Source organism: Antedon bifida, chromosome 1 (genome assembly GCF_963402885.1).
Source record: "Antedon bifida chromosome 1, ecAntBifi1.1, whole genome shotgun sequence".
NCBI lineage: Eukaryota > Metazoa > Echinodermata > Crinoidea > Comatulida > Antedonidae > Antedon > Antedon bifida.
The window spans coordinates 28,850,923-28,874,675 of NC_136226.1; the positions used below are offsets into that span (position 1 = coordinate 28,850,923).

The 23,753-nt window shown below is 30.7% G+C and overlaps 1 protein-coding gene across 1 annotated transcript in view; it reads left to right on the forward strand.

The window, feature by feature from the left end:
* Positions 1-23,753, forward strand: part of LOC144835838 (DNA annealing helicase and endonuclease ZRANB3-like) — a 63,350-nt gene that overhangs the window by 23,378 nt on the left and 16,219 nt on the right. The window contains exon 6 of the mRNA XM_078690952.1: positions 12,584-12,656. Coding sequence (XP_078547078.1) covers positions 12,584-12,656 — 73 coding nt within the window. The remainder of the gene's footprint in view (positions 1-12,583; positions 12,657-23,753) is intronic.

Here is a 23,753-nt window from a genome sequence, read left to right on the forward strand (position 1 = left end):
CCATTGAGTTCCACCCACAGCATTGTCATTTTTTCAATAGTTTTCCTTTTGATTTATATATATTTTATTATGAATTAAATAAAAAGATACTGTATCATTAGTTAAATAATATTTTTGTTAAGTCTGAATTTTCAAAACTAAATTCATTACTCACAGTACTCTAAACCATAGTATTGAAACTAAAAATGAGACATATTCAATTTTTCCATTTATTTTATTATTATTTTTATTATTCATTATATTACTGTAAATTTAATGCATTAATTTACAATTTTTTAAATTGAAGCAAAAAAATTACCATAGATTTAAATTACAATTTTGTATCCTGCAGTGGTTTTTACAAGAATTTTTAAAATAATTTTTGTTCAACAATTTTGAATCTTCAGTTTTTTTTTTATATAGGAGAAATATTGTTTGTTTTCAAACAATTTATCTAAATATGTTATATTAAAGTTAAACATACAGTTACTTTTCACTAATTGTTTGAACATCAAGAACAGTTTGTTCAATGCCAAGCTGGAAGACTGAATGTTATGGCATAGCCATAATATGCAGAAAACTAGAGTTCCAAATCAACGGCTTAGCCAGTGTGCCATCCAGCCATCTTTTGGATGGCCAAACATGATTTAGGATGGTTGATTTTAGCAAGATGGCTTAGACGGCCTAGGCCTAGGAGAGCCTAAGTTATCATCTAAGCTTCAATAACTCATTGCCAATAAACAGGTTTTTTTTAAACCGGTATATTGTAAAATCCCAATCTTTGTTAACTGCTTTTTTTTTTACTCCTATTTATGTCATAAACTATTCTACATATTTATGTAAATTTTAAATTAAACGTTGGCCATTTCTTTTTAACAGTTTCTCTCTTTCAATTTCAATATTACGCTGTATAGTAAGTTTCTCGCCAATAAATCTCTGAACTAGTTATTTGGTCATTATTGACGGTGTGCTATGAAGTCTAAACATTAATGTACGCTTTCTATGTTTGCTTTTAAAAGCTATGTTAATTCTTAGGAGATTTGCAGTAAAGCCCATTCCCAACACTAATGTTTCTGCTCATAATAAAAAAAAACTACAATTAGAATTTTTTTTTTATTAAACTCGGTCATTCACTAGTAGTAACTGTGAAGTTTGAAGTTAGTATTTTGAACTAGATTTAAATCTGGTAAAGATTCTAAATATCTTGAGTGTGTATGTATATTTCATGCGTTTTATATACTTAGCTTTCATATAAATAATTTGCCAGTAAACTGTACATTTGATGAATATTGTCATTGCATTTTATGCAAATTATCACATATGATGATTCTTCAGTTTCTTTTTGTAATACCCTCAAGCATTTTTTATAAAAAAATTAATTTGGATTTTAAAAAGCAGTACTGTACGTGCATCTATTCTGTCATTTCCAAAATTATTCATATGCGCTAGAAATTAATTTTCCATTGCATGAATAAAACTATAGTAATTTTATATAAGATTTTTATACATTTTACAAAATATAAATCTACATTATCAGTTAGATATAGTTTTATTTATTTTGAGTATAGTATCTAAAATATGCTTGCTTAATATTATTTGTTGCTGTCGATATTTGTCTTGTATAATATTTGCTTGCAAACAAAATATTTCTAGTTCAATACAGTATTAAAAAAAATCTCTCTCTGTAAATAAATGTGTAAGTGCTGACTATATTCATAATTTACTTAAACTTGGTTTGCAATGCAACCCACCGTGCCTGCTGTAAATTATTTGACAAGTCGTATTGGGTCGGCACTGTGGCTTTTTTTTTTTACCATATTTATTGAGGGTGGTCCATCCAGCAAATGCTCTACATAACAAAGACTTATTACAAGTCTTTGGGAGTGGAGTTGTAATTTTGTCCTTAGAAAAAAATCGTGACATGTGACAGGACTTGAACCCAGGACCCTTGGAGTGGTAGCCAAGCATCATAACCACCAAGCCACAACTATAATGGCTTTGTAGTTGATATTTCCTTACATCTCTGGACCCTTGAATTAAATTCTGACATTGACAGCCAATGCATAACAGTGTCACTACATACCATTACCTAACCCTCATAAAAGGCTTAGGATTCCCATCCTGTAATTGGCAAGTCATGTAATTTGTTGTATGTTAGATGGTGTGGCAATAAAAACAAGACTTTCTTTACTTTCTGATCGTAAATTTCACAAATTAGCTTTGCACGCTGGTGTAGATGATTGCTTCACGCATATCAAGGCCCTTCTCAAAGTACGCAAGAATCCTTGTACACCAAATGTAATAAACCTAGTATAAATGACCGAAATCTAATTTTACTGCTCCAAGTGCCCTTTTACATCTCAGTTGCCATGACAATGATCTTCGATTACGCTACTGTTATTTATTATCAATTACATCCAAGTACTTTGGTATCTAACATTGCCAGTATCTCTGAGTAAACTTGAGCCTTTTAAAGATCGCTCGATTTCTTCCACGAATGCGCAATTTACGATTGTGATAAGTGTGTCATTTTAGGACCTAGAACTTGTTTTATTAAAAAATGCAATTGCATTGATTATCTTAACAGGATAATGTAAAGCAAGTATAGCTTACACATTCAGTGAACGGCATTTATGAGGTTTTAAAGCTTGTTTTAAGTTTCTAAATAAAGTACATTCAACCAGGTACAGTTCATGTATACTTTTTTATGACCCTGATCATACTGGTACTATAACTATAGAATTATGTTGTACTTGTAATATAATAATGTAGACACAGTAACCAACACACTGGTAATTTTTCACACAAGGAGTTGAGTGGTCAAAAGCCCATTTGAAACATATTGACATCAACATTAAATCATCTTCTTCTTCATGTACCATGTCCTTCAAGAACGTTGGCAGTTATGGCTTTCCAGATAGTTCGGTTCTCAGCGACTCTGAAAACTTCTTCAACATTCAGTTTAAGTTCTTTTGCAATCCTTTCTATAAACATAGCTCTTTGATTTCCTCTTGCTTTCCTCCCTTTGATCTTCCCTGTTAAAATTAAATGTTCCAGTTTTTTCTTTCTGAGAAGATGTCCCACAAAATTATATTTCCTCCATTTCATGCCAGCTGTTACACTTCTTTCTGTCTTTGCCAGTTCAAGATCTTTAAATGTTTACAACATTAAATCATATCAACTCATTTTTAGTATTAATTATGAAATATATTCTGATGTGTCAATGATTATTAAGAAACTTGACAAGTATCGCTTTAAGCAAGGGTATATTACTAGGGAGTAAATGATTTGCGTTGATCCAGATTCCTTCAACAAAGTTTTGGCAAATTGTTGGTTCAGGGTGTTCTTGGTTTGCAACGATCAATGTATTCCCCATTATTCCATGATGCACCTTACTAGTTTGAAAATAGTATCAACTTGTTACCTACAAGTAGATAATACATAGAAGTTTTGAAAATTCTTAATGTTTTTAAAGTTTTTTTTACTTAAAATTATTTTGAAAAAAATAATTAGATCTCTTTAGAATATACAAAATATGAACTTCATTGTTCCAACAAAAAAGATTTTCTTGACACAAGACAAAAGTAATGTTGGATAGTAAATTGTCTTTTCTATTAAATATACTCCTAAGGCTTTTCTATGAAATTGCAAGTTCATTCTGCCTGCTGTAGTAACGTTTTTAAATGCCACAGAGTATTGTAATATGTTATACTTGTTTTAAGAAGGTTCTGTCAGGGAGTTGTATCCCTGGTTCAGTGTTCATTTTTCAAATGGATTCATTCAATTCTTGGAGTATGTAAATGTATCTCATTGATGATCTGTGACTTCTTGTTTGTGAGATCCAGACTCCTTTATTTGTGAGATCCAGACTCCTTGTTTGTGAGATCCAGAGTCCAAGTTGTTTTTGAGATCCAGACTCCTTGTTTTTGAGATCCAGACTCCTTATTTGTGAGATCCAGACTCCTTATTTGTGAAATCCAGACTCCTTATTTGTGAGATCCAGACTCCTTGTTTGTGAGATCCAGACACATCAAATTGCACCACTTTACATAAAATACCATTAAAATCATTTCTGTATGTTTGCAAATCACATGTATTTATAAAATGAGAATAGTCAAAGTCAAAGCCTTTATAACTTTGAACTACTCCAAGGCTAGATTAAAAATCTTACAATTTAAAGCTTTTTTCTTGACAAGTGTCCATTTTGCATGTTTGTCAGAATGTCATTCCTTCTAATCCCCGCCTTATCCACCCTAATCTTGATGTTAAAAAAACAATTTGTTTATATACTTACAGTATATATGGAGAAACATTTTCATAAAGTTCACTTATAGGTAAAATTGTAATGGTCATCTAAAGAAAGGGTTATGTCAACATGGAACTCAACTGAACTGGTCAACTTGGAAGTTCGAAGCAACTGACCACAACTCAAAGTAACCCACTGCAAATGAAAGATATGAGTGCAGTTGAGTTGCTTTCAATTGAACATAACTTTGAATAACATTGTTAGTGTGGTATGAGTAACCTCAACTAGTCTTGAGCAATTTTATGTCGACCAAAGCACTCGCTATTAAAACTATTTCTTCTATCTCAACTAAGTACAATCAGTTTATGTCGACATGAGCACTTGCACACCTGTTCTTTTCAGTTCTGTTCAGTTGTTCAAATAGTTGAAATGAATGCTCTTACAACTAGACTTTCAAATGAGTTGAGTTTCGTTTCGAACTTAAGCATATCTTATTATTCAAGTTGGTTCTGGTATTTCTTCGAAATGGCACATAGCAAATCCAGGTGCTTGCTTTCTGCGCTCAAATAAAAATCACAACTACTGCTTTTTGATATTTAAAACAACTGATGTGCAATCCTTAGAAAAGTGTACTTGCATGGAACAGTGTTCTTCTGTAGTTTTAGAAAATGTATAGTGCTAAAAAGTTATTGAGAAAGTTTGTGAAGCACGTGTTTGGCGCAAGTTATTATCCAAGAGTAGGAATTTTATGGTATGTAGTAGACGTAAACATTTTGACTGTCAAGATATCCACATCACTTGCATGTTTCTATATAAATTGTAACTAGGTCTATGTCGTGAACTTTCATTAAAATTTTACGTTTTTACATCTGAATATCGTTCATATTTCCTCAAATGAAAATTATTTGCCACTAGCAGGATTTTTATGTGGATTACTATTTCTGTCATTTTGGCTACTATAGATTTTCCAAAAAAATGAAATTTAATTTTTCTTGGTAAAACAGAATTTATCAGAGTTATCTGACAATTATTGTTTTTCTATGTTGAGTGGTAGCACAGCTACTTCTTTTTTAAATTTAGAAAACAAAAAAACAAGTTTAACTTAACAAAAAAACAGATTAGTTTTTCAATGATGTTTAAAATCAAAACTCTTCAGTTGGATGCTAGCAATTTTAAAGGTTCAATCCAATACATTTTGCAAAATCATTACACACATGATTAATTCTTTCATTACAACCGCAAATATTAATTTAACTATTACAAAAAAAGTTTGATGTGCCCAAATATGGTAGTGATTTTCTTAAATAAGGTAGTAATATGGGCACCTTTTTTTTGTGTAATCCAATACATTTTGCAAAATCATTACAAACATGAATAATTCTTTCATTACAACCGCAATATTAATTTAACTATTACAAAAAAGGTGTAATGTGCCCAAATATGGTAGTGATTTGCTTAAATAAGGTAGTAATATGGGGACATTTTTTTTTGTCACATAAAGTTTGATAGTGTAGACAGAGCTTTAAATAACAAAATTAGATTTGTCTTGCACAGAAAAAAAAATGTAAGAATCATGTTTTTTTCTCTCTCATAGAATAGCACTTTTTTTCAATATGTGTTTTTCTCTATTAAAATGTTTATGTCATTTGAAATTTATCATGGTTTATCATTTCTGAGTTCATGTATCTAAAACGGTTTTTAATGGTTAGTGTGGATTTACATATAATCTCTGACATTTGCCAAATGTGGCAATTATATCCAACCCTAACATATGATGATCTGTAAAGGTATGAAATGCTTAAATCTCTTATATAGCTCCTGTCTTTTATTGAACTTTTTATTAACTTTCATCTGAACAAAGGCCATTAATTCTGTATCATATAAAAGGACACAAAATCAGGATAAAGAAATAAGGATTTTAAATAATCTTTCATAATCTTTCTATATATCTCCTTTATCTTCTTTATAATTTTGGCTGCACTAATGTACAATCTTCAACAAGCCATGGCTTATTAACTGTATTACAAAGAACAAAGAACATTAATGAATTTCATATGGCATAATAGCGCTGAAATGATTATAAAGAAATGGAGATTTTACTAAGTATCATCTGTAATATCTTTTTCTCTTTATAATAAAGCCATACCTGTAGACCTATAATAATTTAAGACATTTAAAAAATCTCGTATAGAATAAGTTATCTTTTAATTGACATTAAAAAAGAAACAACCTTTTAGAATGTGAGCAGTAGATTATGTCGTAGCTAACAAGTCTTGCGCTAATCTGTGGTGTAAGGCCCAAGGCATACACATGCTGGAGTAACGCTACTTGCTTATAATCAGAATTGAAGAATGCAGACTTGCATATAAATAAAAATTATATTCCTTATGTCATGCATTATTATGCATCACATTGTTTGATCACATTTGTAGTGACTGTATGTTTAGTGTACTGTAAATATATCTGCTATTTCCATAACCAACAGGTCCCCACTCCTACGTTAAAGCCCTTGGCTCATATACTTCCCTTTTGCATAGCTTTTATTAAATAAAGAATTTAATAAACCAATGTATGGAATAGAACACATATTGTGTTTTTGTTCGAATTTGTTCACTTCTGTGTATTTTGGAAAAAGATCGAAACGTCACAAGTACGTATTTTATGCTTTTTTGTTTTGACTTGCGTACAATAAACTTCCACTAATTGTGATGACGTGATATTTCAAACCCCATCACGTTTCATTTAGTATCAAACCCCATCACGTTTCATTTAGTATCAAACCCCATCACGTTTCATTTAGTATCAAACTAATGAATTATAGAACCAAGAATTGAATTATAAGTTGGGGGAAGGAAGACCAAGAATTGAAAGGTATGGGGTAAAAAGAATCTGCGAATTAGAGTAGATAAACTTGATACATTAAACAGAAATAATACATTCATAATAAATAAACTTTATGAAATAATAATGTCAATGCAGATTTATTGTTACCTTAACTTTAATTAATTACAACACGAGTCAAATAATGTGATATAAATGATAACGAGAGACATGTGCATCATTAAATCAAAATGCAATAATTGAATAATGTATTGAATATAGTTACAGAATACTTACCATTTATCATAGAATATTATTTTAATACTATACATTTACTGTATGAATTGGTGATTTATGCAATTATGAGGAATCTGCTATACTTATCTCAATGTGAGCATTTATAGTAATTAAAGAAAGTTCTTGAATAGATTGTTATTATAAGTTCAACTCATCTTCTCTGTGCTATGTAACATATCCCATCTAATCAAAATATGTATCAAATGCTTCCATTCTAAATCGTTTTTCATTTCAATGCTATGTCGTTTCTTTTCTACAATATCTTGTAATCAACTGTAGGTATATTCAAAACAGCATTTATGAAACATTATGGTTAAAGTTTATGTTTTGCCATTTAGGAGTTGGATGAATCACCTTATTTTATTAGTCATGTATTATATTAATAATTGAAAACAGAATCAAATGATATGTTTGAAAATTAAAGGTATATTTTTTAAATATTTTATATGCTTGAGTTTAGATAAAATAAACCCAAGAAGCTAAGCATGATGTTCACATCTCTATGGTGTTTCTGATCATATTGAAGGCGTGAACTTCATTTGAACTACAACAAACTGCTCTTGATTATCTGTCTTAGCAATGGTATGGGGAAAAGGAAAATGAGGATGTATGAAGCAAAAATAGGTGAAAGAAACATTTAGAACGGTAATTAATCATGGAAGATTATGTAGAAACTTCGTAGAGTGAGTTGTGGGTGGAAATTAAGCCCCCAACATAGCTCACATCCATGTATCAATCTTTTTGAAACATCAGAAATAATGAACATCTCATCTTTTATTTCTATATTATGCCATCGGTATACAATATACAACATGCCTTTCAAACTCTCTTTAACTTCATGCATATGAACGATGTTCTATCATTTTATATCACTATAATATAATGTATTTAATTATTAATGTTATCAGATGCAGCAAGCGTATTAAATGTGTTAACAAAAAGCTAAGCAATTAAGTTAATGAAAGAGAAGATTACGAAGAAATCTGCAAATGCAATTTGTATAATAGATAGTTATGCTTCTGTAATAATATAACCTTTTGTTATACTGTATAACTTCAAATTTCTGAATCTTTTCTTTTATCAATGATTTGTTTAATTCTGAATGAAAAAAAAATTATGAAAAATAACTTTACAGTCAACCCTCTTCCAAATTTAGCACATCCACCAAATCGGTGTTACAGTTAACTGTTCAACAAGTTGTAGAATGTCTCTAGTTTATGGATGTTGGGCTGTGGTTTCAGTAGGGTTATGTAGTGCAGTGGGGTATGTAGTGCAGTGGTGTTATGTGGTGCAGTGGTGTTATGTATTGCAGTGGTGTTATGTAGTGCAGTGGTGTTATGTAGTACAGTGGTGTTATGTGGTACAGTGGTGTTATGTAGTAAAGTGGTGTTATGTGGCAGTGGTGTTATGTAGTGCAGTGGTGTTATGTAGTACAATGGTGTTATGTAGTGCAGTGGTGTTATGTAGTGCAGTGGTGTTATGTAGTACAGTGGTGTTATGTGGTGCAGTGGTGTTATGTAGTACAGTGGTGTTATGTAGTAAAGTGGTGTTATGTAGTAAAGTGGTGTTATGTGGCAGTGGTGTTATGTAGTGCAGTGGTGTTATGTAGTGCAGTGGTGTTATGTAGTGCAGTGGTGTTATGTAGTGCAGTGGTGTTATGTGGCAGTGGTGTTATGTGGTGCAGTGGTGTTATGTAGTGCAGTGGTGTTATGTGGCAGTGGTGTTATGTGGTGCAGTGGGGTTATATAGTGCAGTGGTGTTATGTGGTGCAGTGGTGTTAGGTAGTGCAGTGGTGTTATGTATTGCAGTGGTGTTATGTAGTGCAGTGGGGTTATGTAGTGCAGTGGTGTTATGTAGTGCAGTGGTGTTATGTAGTGCAGTGGTGTTATGTGGCAGTGGTGTTATGTGGCAGTGGTGTTATGTGGCAGTGGTGTTATGTAGTGCAGTGGTGTTATGTAGTGCAGTGGTGTTATGTGGTACAGTGGTGTTATGTAGTGCAGTGGTGTTATGTGGTGCAGTGGTGTTATGTAGTGCAGTGGTGTTAGGTATTGCAGTGGTGTTATGTAGTGCAGTGGTGTTATGTAGTACAGTTTGTAGTTTTTCAGCATTTTTAGACTAAACTATGTAGGCCTAACAGTATTCAAATGCAAGTGTAAATGGGGGTTAAGTATCATTTTTATAAAATGCAATTCATTTTATTCAAACTTTTTATTAAAACAACATTTTACTCTTCATTGATTTATTGTTAAATGGAAATGCAAATGTAAACAAAGGTAAAAAAAAACATCAAATCGGAAATTATCGTAAAATATAACTTAAACAATAAATACGGGTAATCATTTAATGTAAAAAAAATATATAAAACTAATACTTTTAGAAATATATGAAACTTCAATAAACATAAACTGTAAAATGTAAGAATAAAAAAATACATTAGTATTAGTGATTTAAAAAATAGGAATAGACAAAGTATTATCTGTCTCCATTTTGACAAGATTTTTAGGAAAAAAATTTGAAGGGGTGAATATAAAATGGCCATGTCAGTGTATCCAGCGAATGTAAATTCAATAACTCTCCCCACCCCCTTTTCCCGCCAAAAAAAATTACTGTTAACTGAGAGTTTTCCTGTAAAATCTTAAAAACTGTGTACAAATTTTACAAAATACTAATATGAACAAATTGACTTGTTCATAATGATATTGTAATGCGTGTGTATAACAATATAAATGGTAATTATTGGTAAAAGTTTTCTTGAACACTAGTCGTCGTTTTGTGAACCTTTGACCTGTGTTTAGTAAGTTTGATTTCTCTCTGAATGTTTGCCATCCATTGATAAGTGATAAATGTATTTTAAATATTGTGTTATTTTCTTCCTAACAGTAATAATGAAAATGATAAAGAAGCTTCTTCAAACTATGAATGTGATTTATATATATATACAAAGGCTTTTAAGATTGGTTAGTGCTTATTTTTCTAATTAACTACTACCCTAACACAGTGTATTTGAACTTACCTTTACACAAACATAGATGTAAATCAAGGATTCATCCTGTAGTATAATCATGTTGATGTTTATAAAACTGGTTACACTTTAAATTATGTTTATGTTGATTTGTAGTTTGGTATTCCCTTGGAAATAGGCTTTTAATGTATACTGTGTAAATTATTCTAAGAGTTGATGTAAAGTTTATAATTCCTGCCGATTATAAATTGTACAAAAAATATAGCAATGCATGATGAATTTTTATACATTACCAATTTTAGAAACAAAATTATTGATGTACCGTACAATCAGTATTGTGAAATATGTATATATTCATGAGCTATTTAAAGAAATGAAAGTGGGAAAACCCCATAAAAGACACCAAAAAAGTAATGCAGGATGAAAAAAAATTGTACAAATACATTGTATGAATGTCAACGTCTATTATTCAGTATACTAAATCAAGAAAAGTTTGTGTTTAATATGCAGGGTTATTAAGGACAGTTTGGAATTTATTCAATCATAGGTTCAAACATTGTGATGGCTTTGTCTTACAGTATACATTGATCATGTTTGATTTTTTGTTAATGACATTTTACTCACAAATGTACTCTGTTCTCAGTTTCTATTTCTATTATTTCTATTTTTTTACTTTGTACTTTAAAAAAACCTATTATCAATTGGGTGCGATCTCTACAATAATTGAAAATAAAAGAACCTCTGTTGAATACGGATTTTAAGATATATACCGGTATTCTTTGTTATGAAAATCTTTGTATTAAAATCAGGAAATATCTAGATCATTCTCAATCACCTTGTTATAAAACACCTAATATTGAACTGATGGTTAATGATTTTACTATTCTTGGTTATAGACTGAATGTTTGTTAGAGGGCTCTGTTTGTAAATGCAATGTGACACTGATTTAATATTTAAAAATTCAACCGATATGGAATATACATATACAAAAAAAGTAGAGTATTTCATATAAGTTGAAATATGTATTGTTCTATCAACAAGATGGAGTCAAGGAAAATAGATTAGTTCTAAAGGTATCTGTTATTCAATTAATCCACTGTTTCCACATTTAGTCAATGTCATTATTTCTAAAAAAAGTTTGTTTTCAAGTTTGAAATTTGAATGGAAGAAGTAGGTAGAAACATTTTTGAAAATATGATTTTTTTTTTTTTTAGTGTTTATGAGCAATACAATTCCACATTTACTCAATGCCACTATTTCTAAAAAAAAGTTTGTTTTCAAGTTTAAAATTTTGAATGGAAACAGTAGGTAGAAACATTTTTGGAAAATAAGCAATTTTTTTTTAGTGCTGATGAACAATAGAATTACAAATAAATGTAAAGTTGTTTGTATTGCATTCAAATACAGAGATGTCCTATCTAATATGGTGACATAAAGTGCTTTAAATAATGTGAATAATGTTAAAATGTTCTAGCAATCAAGTTAAGTGCATTTTTTATTGTTTATAAAGTAGTTGTACTAAAGAGGGCGACATTCATTTGAAAAATAACCTTTACCAGATTATCATTATTGAATACATAACAACATGTTTTCAAACATGCTTTGCTTTCAACCAGTTTTATGTTAGATTTCAAACATTGTAACTTAATTTAAGTAAGTTACATTCCAGGGATCAGTTTTGAGTTTAATTTGAAATGTTGAGCCAATTCTAGAAACATGAACTAATTGTGTAAAATAAAATATTAAACTGGTTCACAATTTTTATTTTTATGTTAGGCCTTACTAATAAAAACCGTCCGTTTATAATAGCTTGCTGATAGACTTTGAAGTTTACAACATTTAACTACTATTTTTATAGCTTTTACAAAATAGATTCTGTCATCTATAAATAAAACAGTTTCAGAAAGTTATGTAGCCTACAGCTTTCTATTGACAAGAACTCGTGCTTTACAGAGTTCTCAACTTGCTAAAATTAATTTCACCAGTAGTCTTGTTAAAACATTTCCGTAGTAAATAAAGAACTTTTTACGCATCACGTCAAACAGTCACATGATGCTGAGCATGTGCAAAATAATGTTCTAACTTGACAATGTATTGGAGGAGGATGAATGAAGCAGGAGATGGGATAATTATTTAAAAAAAATTAAATACAATACAATTATTAAGTAACATATCCAGCTACGAAAAGTTCAATATTTTAAAAAAGCAAAAATTATTTGATAATATTCATTTCATTCATATTCTTAGTAAATCTATAATTTTACTCTTTTTTTTTTTAGTGGAGCATCCAACCTAGAAGAACTTCATAACAAACTCAAGTCAACCATTTTGATCCGAAGAGAGAAAAAAAATGTAAGTTTTTCCTAGTGTGTATGTTTTGATGTTCTCAATAAGTATCTTCTCAATGGTCTCAATAAATATCACAATGGAACCCGTTTTTTACCATGTTGTGCATTAAAACTGATTGAATTCTATAATTATTTTGGTGGTCATTAGCATTATTAACGTAGTTTTCAGTAATAATTTTCATTCTGTCTTGAAGGAATTATATGAGCTGTTTGATAAGCTGTCAACACAAAATCAATAAATTTATCATGACAAATTATTATGTCATAGCCATTCACCAGTCAATATGTAATATAGTTTATTAAATGCATTTGTTGGTCATATTAAAAATGACTTGATACCAATATCAAACAATTTTAAAGATTGAAAACTGCTACCCAATCCTAGGATGACTATTAAAACTGAAAATTTATCTCTTCAATATTCTTTGACGATACGATGTAGCACGATGTGTCACATTAGATTTGCGAACATGTGTCGCTATCACGTGTCGATATATTAAGGCCACCGCTAAGTCATTCAGATTCTCGATATCTTGACAAGAGCTAATAAATGATTTAGTGTCAAGTCCAGTCTCAATCACTATGACACATTAGCATGTCACAAAGGTGTTAATCTCAGCTTCTTCTAAGCAAATTCTTTAATTAAGCAAACACATATTCATGCTACCAGGGTGTATTAAGTGTATTAGGATATAATTTACTACATGTAGAGTATTAACACTTTGTTCTCCAGTGACATAAATCGAAAGATGATGTGTGCTTGGCATTACAAAATTAATTGATACGTTGACACCATTTTTGTGTCACACACAATCTTGTGTAGATCTTATAATTCATGCTTGGTATAAAGATACAAGTTCCAGTAATGAGGTTTCATGTGTAAAAAGAGGTGTGATGTTCTTTAATGATATACTCACCAAAAATAGTTTCTCTCTAATTAAAGAATAATTGTAAGACTTTCAATTATATACCAGTTTTATGTTGCACTTTATTTAAAACAATTTTTCTACCTTTGAATTTTCGTGGCAGAAAGGAATTTGAAATGTGAATATCAATTATCATGAATAAATCTGCCTGGTTGAAAACTGACTTAAATGGGTTATGCGCTTTCAAACCATGCGATGGAAGTTTGCACAAATGAAAATGATTTTGTTTTCTTTTCTTTGTGTATCATTTCCGAGTTTCTAAGTGAATTTGCTAGTTTATGTAAAACTAGGTTCTATAAATACATTGTTATTTATATAGAGACCTTAACAATATTGTCCGTAGGGAAATATAGAAGTACCTATTGTAATACCTATCTACTCTGTTAAGTATTCCTATATATAGAAATTACCATCATGATAACAAATCTGAAGATAGCTTGCAACCAAATCCCTTTTGTAAACTAGAAATATTGTGCCTTTTACGACTGATTGCAGATTTTCAAAATTAGATTAATGTACTATGCAACATTCATGTACTATGTAAATGTAGGGCAAACCTGTCAATAAAAGTCAATGCATGCATTTTTCCCCCAGTAAGTGAATGCAGATCCGATATTAAGAGCAATTTTTTATTAATATTTTGTGATAATCTAGGCCATTTTTGCATTTAACATTAAAGTCAATGAGGTTGTAGGATAGTATTATATATATACAGTATAGTGTATTAAATACATTTTGCAAATGTTAGACTCTAATTTTCTGTAGCTGCAGGCTTACCCTTTGCAAAAAAGCCGTATACGATCCGTATACGCTGAAAACGTATACGACGTATACGGATCGTATACGATTTCACTGTTTACATTATTTCCACTCTGTTGCTCCACAAAGAGTTGGCGTCGTATACGTTTAGCATACGTAACATATACGTTGTTTATTCATGATAAGAATATCGTATACGGGACGTATACGAATCATATACGAACAAACTAGGCCATTTTATAAATTATAATAGTAGTAATGAGTAGAATAGAGCTAAATAAAACATTTAAATTGTCATTACAACAAATACGTACGTACGTAGGCTGGCTCTCCGGCCTAGCTAGCACCAGCCACTAGTCTAGTACAGTATTATTATTAGTATAGCCTGTAGTATTAGGAGCTAGGACATAAGACCATATTTATTTCTATTTATTAGATAGCCTAGGCTACCGATAAAATTCAAACAACGTTTTTCGCAAGTCAATAAAATACGCTAAACAGGTATACTACTACTAGGTAGGCCTAGAAAGGACAAGACAAGGGGCCATTTTCACGATGTTGTTTGCAGTTTTCCTTTATAAAATATGGCAGAGGTCAGTAAGTTCAGCCGCCGACGACGACCGAGCGTCGCTCGGTTGCCTACAATTGCAACTCGTGGTCGACTCGGCTCTCTGGTGGCCAATCATGCATATCATCAGGTACGTCGTTCAATCTTCTCAATTCGTCACACCACGTGCGAGCTTTGGGTGGTCAAATTACATCGTTTATGTTAAGCGATATTATTCCGCGACATGTGTTGTAGTATAGCATGGAGATGGAGTAACAATAATTTGGCAAATAATGCCGAAGAGGAAAACCATGATCCAAAACAGAAGTGGGATGTGTTGATATGTACATTAACATTATATAATAATAATAATAATTATCTAACGATGAATACAATCGGATTTTGAATAAGTTGATCACTTCCGTAGAAAAAAATTAAAAAACAAAATTAGTGGTTATAGTAAATACAATTATATCGAATTTCAATTTTTTCCCGGTTAAGCGAACAGATTGAATTGCTTTCATTTATCTCAGCGGTATTTCTGCTTGGTGATTAAGAAATCATAAAACATGTCTTTAAAAAATAACCACCCTCAACTGTAAATAACAAATTAAATAAGTCTACTAAACATTGTTGATTTCCCATGGACCCAACAATACCCCAACTATTTCATTCATAATTGTTTATTTGTAACAGTTTATTTGAAATCCTTGTCCTTTGTTAATTCAATTGTGTGACAATTAAATTAGATTGTACATGCTGATGCTGTATATTAGGTAAAAAAATGAGTCATGTTTATCAGATTCTTGAAAAAGATCAAAACTTTGAATTCTCAAAATGTGTTCTATATCTTTATTTGGCGTTAGACTCGTACTACATTCATTAAAATGATAAACACATATCCAGCAGCCCGCAGCCGTGTGTACAGAGGGGGGCACAACAAAACTATTAGCTACTAATATTGTACACAATTTATTACATCCTTTTTTAAGTAACACATATTCAATATTATAGTAAAACGTCTATACGTCAATACGTAGTTACGAGGCGGTATCCTCGCAACTAGGCTCATAGTTGTTTACCACTCCAACACATATGATATGAATAAAGCCTATCTTATTAAATAGTATCTCGCGCCCGCGCATATACAACAAAAAGTTAAAAAGGTTCACATATTTATATTAACGATTTTTTTTAAATTTACGAATTAAATAAATAAAATATAATTAAATACCGCTTGGCCTGTCAATGATGGAGGCATAAAAATGGGGGCGTGGGGTACCTTTTTACCAGGGAGATGTAAAATAAGTATTTAACATTTACCTGGTTTTACTACGTTCGCGTACAATTTATCATTTGGATTTTTTAAGTTACATGTAGGTTATGTTAAATTGTATTCATCAGTGACAACTCTAGGAAATTTACAGCAATTAGTTCTGATGCCTAAAATAGTAAAATGCTTTAAAACTTCGGAGCTTCTTTTTTTTGTATTTTTGGCTGTTGAATGTTTTGTTGGCACCCCCTAACTCTGCAACGATGATATCCATAAATGCATCATATTTTTATTTCACCGTTGTTGATTTACTACTAGCTAGAGTAGGTTATTATAATAATACAACCAATATAACCAAATCTAATATATGGGGGAAAGCTAGCAAGCTTATTTTCACAATGAGTGTACCACAGACTCTTTTCCTTGGCGTATTTTTCCCAGGCCTAGTTACTCTTAGTTTACTAGAGCTGCTGCAGTAGCTAGTTACTGCATGTTCGATCTATACAATTACAATATGCCTATAGCCTAGCTATCTAGAAGTCATCGAATTTACTATCTACTTTGGCCTACTGTAACTAGGCCTACATCCCATTTTTTATTTTTTTATGGCGAGTTAAAACCCGTAGCAAAAAAAAAATCCTGTTGGACAACAACAATGATGATTGAAAATGAATGAAATCTGATATCTGATCCATTTGATGCATGCAGATGCATGCAGCACACACAACACAGGCACGTTTTGGGCGAATTTATTTGGATCATTCCATATATATTATAGGGAGCCACATGTATTCTACATTTTTATTACATCGTAATTTATGGATTTTACTTACTTGTTTTAAATTTAATATACTGCGGGTCCAATTTAATATTTATTTATTTATTTCCAAGTACATTAATATTAATTAAAGCACTTTCAAAATTAATAACAGCACATTTTGTATGATACACTTATTAATGGAACGTACCAAAGGTAAAGAAATAGCAGAGGGGATAAACAAGACGGAACAGCCTGGGTGGGTTTTTATGCTTGATAGAAAAATAACGTCTTGTAAAATACAGCACCAATTTTTTTCATTAGCGAAAACTATGAACTAAATCATCATAGGGAATTTAATGTACATATACCGACTGAAAAAAAAACAAACAAATTGTACACTAATTATTGAAGTCAAGATGCTCCTGCCATCGTAAACGTATATGCTATCGTCGTCTTGTAAAAAGAGGGACAGTCCCTTTTCGGTTTGTAATATGATGCAGTTTGTATACACGCGTACTCGTATCGTATACGGATCGTATAATTAGGAAATTGTTTATAAATGATCGTATACGGTTCGTATATGTTTATTATGCGGGCAGGAACTTCCGAATTGACGTATACGTTTCGTATACGAAATGGACTTCCTATACGAAACATATACGAAACGTATGTAAATCGTATACGTTCGTATACGGCTTTTTTGCAAAGGGTTGATATAGAAACATCAAAACACAAATGTATTAAATTACCGGTTGCACAGAAATTTCATATGTATCTTACTGATACTTTAGTTTATTGTAGAGTTACATTTTCTGAATGTTATTTTGGAGCATGGAAGCATAATTTCCATATTTGTTGGCAATATGTAAACATTCATTCATATTTTCAGTTCTTCTTTGTTTTATGAACATGAAGAGTCAACTTCCTAAAAAAATTAATCAAATTTGATTTCTAATTGTGTATTTGTGTATCTTTTTATGATCATTTGTTGGTAGTAGCTTTAGCAACAAGTGGCAAAGTTAGAATACAGGCTATTTCTCTTGTCAAATGACTTTAGCGAACAAATTGCCCGATAGATATTTAACATTAAGTTAGACATTCCAAATTGCCTGATGGATATTTAACATTAGGTTAGACATTCCAAAGGTTAATTATAAGCAAGTTGTACAATATGCCATCGGCCTGCTAAGAAAATGTTGTTAATGCCATTCTTGATTGTCTATTTACTGTTTTTTAAAGTACCTATTACATCATTTACTTACGTTGTACTACATGGCTACAGGTTTACACATACTCTCGTTCTGTAGGTCAATATTTCTATACTCTACTGTATCATAGGTCATGCACTCATCCTTTTCTTAATACCTTAATAATTTTATAATTTTTTTTATTCAAGGGGGCACACTGATCCATGCATTGCTAAAATATGTTGATAGTTCAGCGCTTAGAGGGGCCCTGCATTTTGCGCTATATAAATAGAACATTATTGTTATTATATTATGTAGGACATATTATACTCTATTGTTATAATAATGTTATATAACAAACATGATTCAAACATGTACTATAAATGGAGAGGCATTATATACCAATAGATAAAAGTTTTGGTCCTTTCTCCTTCATCTTTTTTTTTTTTTGTAATGTATTATACCATATGGACAATTGTCTGAAATAAAAGTTGAATTGAATTTAAAAAATAACTATTACTATTATTGTATATTTATTTTTATACATCAATATTCTTAATTATTATTCCATTGTTCTATATTAGGTTTTATCTTTTCTTTTGTTACGTTAAATGTTTTTGTTTGTAAACATATTTGTAATATGGAAATTAAAAAAAGATTGGGACTACTATGTGCATACATATATATACATACATACATACATACATATACATACACATACATATACATATACACACACATATACATATACATATCCCTTTCTGCATGAGATTTGTGATGACTTCATGATCTTAAGCTCTGTCTACACTATCAAACTTTATTTGACAAAAAAATATGAACATGATGTCATATCACTACCATATTTGGGCATATCACTACCATATTTGGGCACATCACACTTTATTTTCTTCAAAATAGTTTAGTGTAGAGAGAGCTTTAAGCAAGATCTTCCAACCCTATAATGTCCAGTTGTTTCTTTTTAGTATTTCTAGTGAGAATTCCTAGTAGAGCAGATTGGATTGGCAGTTCTAGTGATTATTATTAAAATGTCTTTTACAGTATTAAACCAAATAAACCTTTGTTTGAACTTCAACAACATTTATGATGTATGAGTTTTATAATTAAATCATATAATTGCCATTGCAACATGGCCTGTTAAAATTAATTTTTCTGATGATAGTTATGCGTAATACTAATAACGTATATTACTATATATCATACAAAAACAGGCATGTATTAGAGATATGCTACTGGCGACTATGGCAATGGTACATTAAATACAAAACACTCCACACGTGACTAGATCGTAAATTGATGCTATGTATCAATATCTGTCGTTAAAATAGCCTTTCACCTACTATAGTAGTACAATGTATGCACCATCAGGTTTTATATCATGCAACACTCGTTAAAGTTTGCACACCATTACCTTTACTATTTTTCTGTTTGACTCGATGAAGTAGAAGACCTCGAAATGTTTGAATGTGATGCTTTTAAATGTAAAACTGTGTCAAACAAAAATCTGTTAATTGTTACACTTTTTTCTTTATTTATTCATAATTTGTACATAATGAACATGAAACAAAATGAATATAGTGTTTTCTTTTTGCTGATTTGTTTTATTCTATCCAGTCAAACTACACCATTGTTTTTAGTTGCGTGCAAATGCGACTCTACAGCTCACTATGTCGGTCGGTCGGTAAACACTAACTTGAGCACGCGACTGCAGCCATGTATATGGCCTTGTTTATGTTGTTCAAGACATTATAAGAACTATCAAATTAAGTAAGTAGAAGTGGGCTGGACATATCAGTAGGAGAAGAGACAATAGATGGACTTCGCTAATGACATCATGGAGACCGATGGATGGGAGTAGAAATAGAGGAAGACAAAGAGTGAGATGGCGAGATGAAATAGACAAGTATTGGGGTACAGTGCAGTGGCAGGGAGCAGCTAGAGATCGTGCACTGTGGCAGAAACATGCTGAGGCTTTCGTCCAGCAGTGGACTGACAACGGCTGATGATGATGATGATGATGATGTACATCAAAATCTTTAGTACAGATATGCATATGGATAAAATCACGAGAGAGATTTTTATTTGTCTACTGGCAAACCTTGCATAGCATGTGACCAGTTCATTCTAACATTACACACGATCTCTTTAATCTTATCTATAAAAAATGTAACCTTAAGTTATACTTGAAAACAAATAGACTTTCGGAATAATATAATGTTATGCATATGTTTCAGATACTTACGATGCATATTGATGCTGATAGTGAAGGTTTAGGTTGGTACCAGATTTTGTTTTTTCTATCTGTTTTATATTTTTGGATTGTGAAGTAATATGAAATATAAATTTTGCAACTTTTCAGAATTTTAAATTATCGTCTACACCAGAAGGATCTACTAACATTTAAAACATTTTAAAATGTGCTAGATATTCTTGACATAAAACACATAAACATCACATTAAAGTCAAGAGCACATTCTTCTTACAAAATTGTGAAAAATGAGTGCGCAACATTTAGATATGTTTTGATCAATTCCTTATAATTTTTTCTCACGTTTAGTGTGATGCGTTTTATGGCTTTAATAGTGTGTAACGAGCTTAATGACATTTTGATAAAAACGTCCATGGTCACAAGTTCAATATTTTATTACTCAGCTATGGTTTCCAATATTTCAATTAAATTTATACAAATTAATCTTTTCATTGGTTTTCTTTTCCAATTAATAATTAGAAGATGGAATAAACATTTTCATTTTTTTGTTGGTTACTGTAAATAAATATATCTCACAAATGTAAAAATACAAAAATACCATTGATATTGATTTGTTTGGTTTTGCTAAAGGGATTGATGATGTAATGATTTAATACATTATACATGATAAATCTTTTCAGGCATTGAATACAAAATTTTTTAAGCTTTTAATGTTTTTTCTAGATGTTACATGTATTTTAAAGTTTTTATGTCTATAAAATCGTACTTATTTCTGCATTTGGCTGTATGATTTCTTTGATTGAATAAATATACCTTGAATATACAATGTACAGTAACACCAAAAATAAGAATAAGTTTTGCCAATTCAATTGAAGTTCAGTTATTACCCAATGTGGACTGACATGGTACTACTTAGAGGAGATGAGCTGTATTGGACTCATCTAGTCCAAACATAACTTTAAATATGTAATATTATATCTGAAAAAAGTATTTTTAAAATTCTTTCCTTTTTCAACATTCTAAAGTTTCTAAATTGGTCTTCAATTCTTGTTAAAAGTAGACAAATTTAACTATTACAAATGAGATTCTTTTCAAAAGACGTAATTGAGATGCAGCGTATGGTCCCCTGAAGTGTCATTGTTAGAAATCTGTTTTCTACGACCACTTTACGATTAGCCGGCTGTAAACACTTGTAAGCCAGTGAAAATTTATAGCTTTTACGTTTTGCCTTTATTCCGATGCTAAAATGTTTACACTATTTGCGAAAGAGCATGCATATGTTAAGAATTCTCTTTGAAAACAAATTAAGATAAAAAGAAAACCTGTACTGAAATTAGTTGTGGCTTAACTTCACAACTGATTTTCTCATTTTAGCGCTCGGGTATTTAACCTTCCATCTGATAAGCAAAATATAAATACATCTTTACACATTACGGGCACATTACACGGTATTGAATTAATGGTTGGATTTTGTTTTTGTGGTTTTGTACATTAGTTTGTTAGTAATAATTTTTCATTTCTGATTGTTATTAAATTAAAATTGTTCAATATCTATTTTTATTTTGTTTAAAGTACCATCTTTTGGAATGTATTCATTTCTTGTCAGGCTGCCATCAAGCATTCATTCATCTGTCTATGAAAGGGACTGACCAGAACCCCCCTACTCTTCCGAAAGATCACTATTTTTATTTATGCCTCTTTCTGTTTCATTTCCAATGATACACAACTACCTACAAGGAAGCACTAATTTGTGGTCTGCATTGTTTACTGTGGAGCGCTAGACATACTGTAAATTACGTTTTAGTACACTCTACATTGTTACTACTACAGTAGTCTGTGAGAGATTGGTCAAATGTTTGCAGTATTTAATTATTTATAAATTGTACACAAACCTGTATTTAGCACACCCAAAATGATATTTTTAAATGTTTAATGTTTATTAATTCATAAAATGATACCCAAAGGAAATACAAAAATATTCACTGTAAAACTGTGAATCCCAAGATAGTTGTTACAGTGATTTTTCCTAAATATAGATTTTAAACTTAATAGCATTCTGAGGCGCTGAAATGATATCGAGAGTTTTTATAGCGCTGTAACATGACCTTATTTTTTTGCATAATAATAAGTGAATCATGGTAAATCCGCTGAGATCACCTCTTAAAAAATAAAATTACAAATACACTTTTGTATTGATATATAGGTTTACATTTTCTGATGATATGCTTTCATCTTAACGCAGTGTAAATAAGATAAAATGTAGAGTGTCTTGTTGTGCTATCAGGAGAATTGTTTAAGATGATACATTAATTAGCACTCTCATAACTTTACCTTCATCATAGATGTTTTATGAGGTTATTTATTTATTACTTTGTCTTGTGGATGATTTACCTATACAGGTATCACTTAGGTATGATTTAATATGTCCTGAGGGAAAATTGTCACAAATTTGATTTATGATCGACATGAAACATTTGAAATGCCGGCCGCGTTTACTGTTTTTCTTTTAATTAACAATTGTCGGTAAATTTAAGTAACCATTGTGTGTTTTTTTTATTCATTGCAAGTAGCATGTTTTTTTCAAACACAAACCTACTTTTTAACAGGGACATGGTTCATTCCAGTTTTTTAGTAATATATTAATGTTTTTTTTTTGTCTTGAAAGAATACTTTTTTAATCATTTAAATAATTCAAATAACAAATGACAACTAACAATGTGAATATATGGCATTTAATCAATCGCCACTCTCTAATGTCACACATTTTCAGAAATTTACAATACCAAGCAATACCATAAAGAACAAAATCTTTTCACTAGTGGTCTTACAAAAATAGTAAAAACAAATGTTTGGATGTTTAATCTCCTATATTTGGTATTAAATTATAGATGCATTCTGAACATTTTGAGAAAAAATGAAAAAAAAATATAAATATATCGATATGTTATGTTTATGCCTTGAGCCATCTTATAGTTGAAGAGTGTAATTATGAATTACGAAGAACAAAATAAGAAAACTATGAAAACAGGAGGATAATATTGGAAAAAAAATGTGAAAAACTAATTTACAAAGATTACTGATTGTTTTTGAGCAGAATAATACAAAGAAAAATATAAGAAATTAATGAAAAAAGAAGGAAAACAATATGATTAAAGAAATAACATATGAAGATGTTTAGCTAAAAGACAATATTACTGATTATTTGTAATGTATTTAATTATGATATGAAAGAATAAAAGTTGTGGTTCATGCCACAAAAGAGAAACAAAAAAGAGTATTTCAAGAAGTAACCGTTGTTAATTTAGACCTGCTTCTGCTGGCTAGAGAATATAGCTATTTTATTGTCACAAATTAACGGGTTCATGTCTCTGCAGCAGAAACTCATTAATTATAAATAATTGAGCTACTACTTAATGACCAGT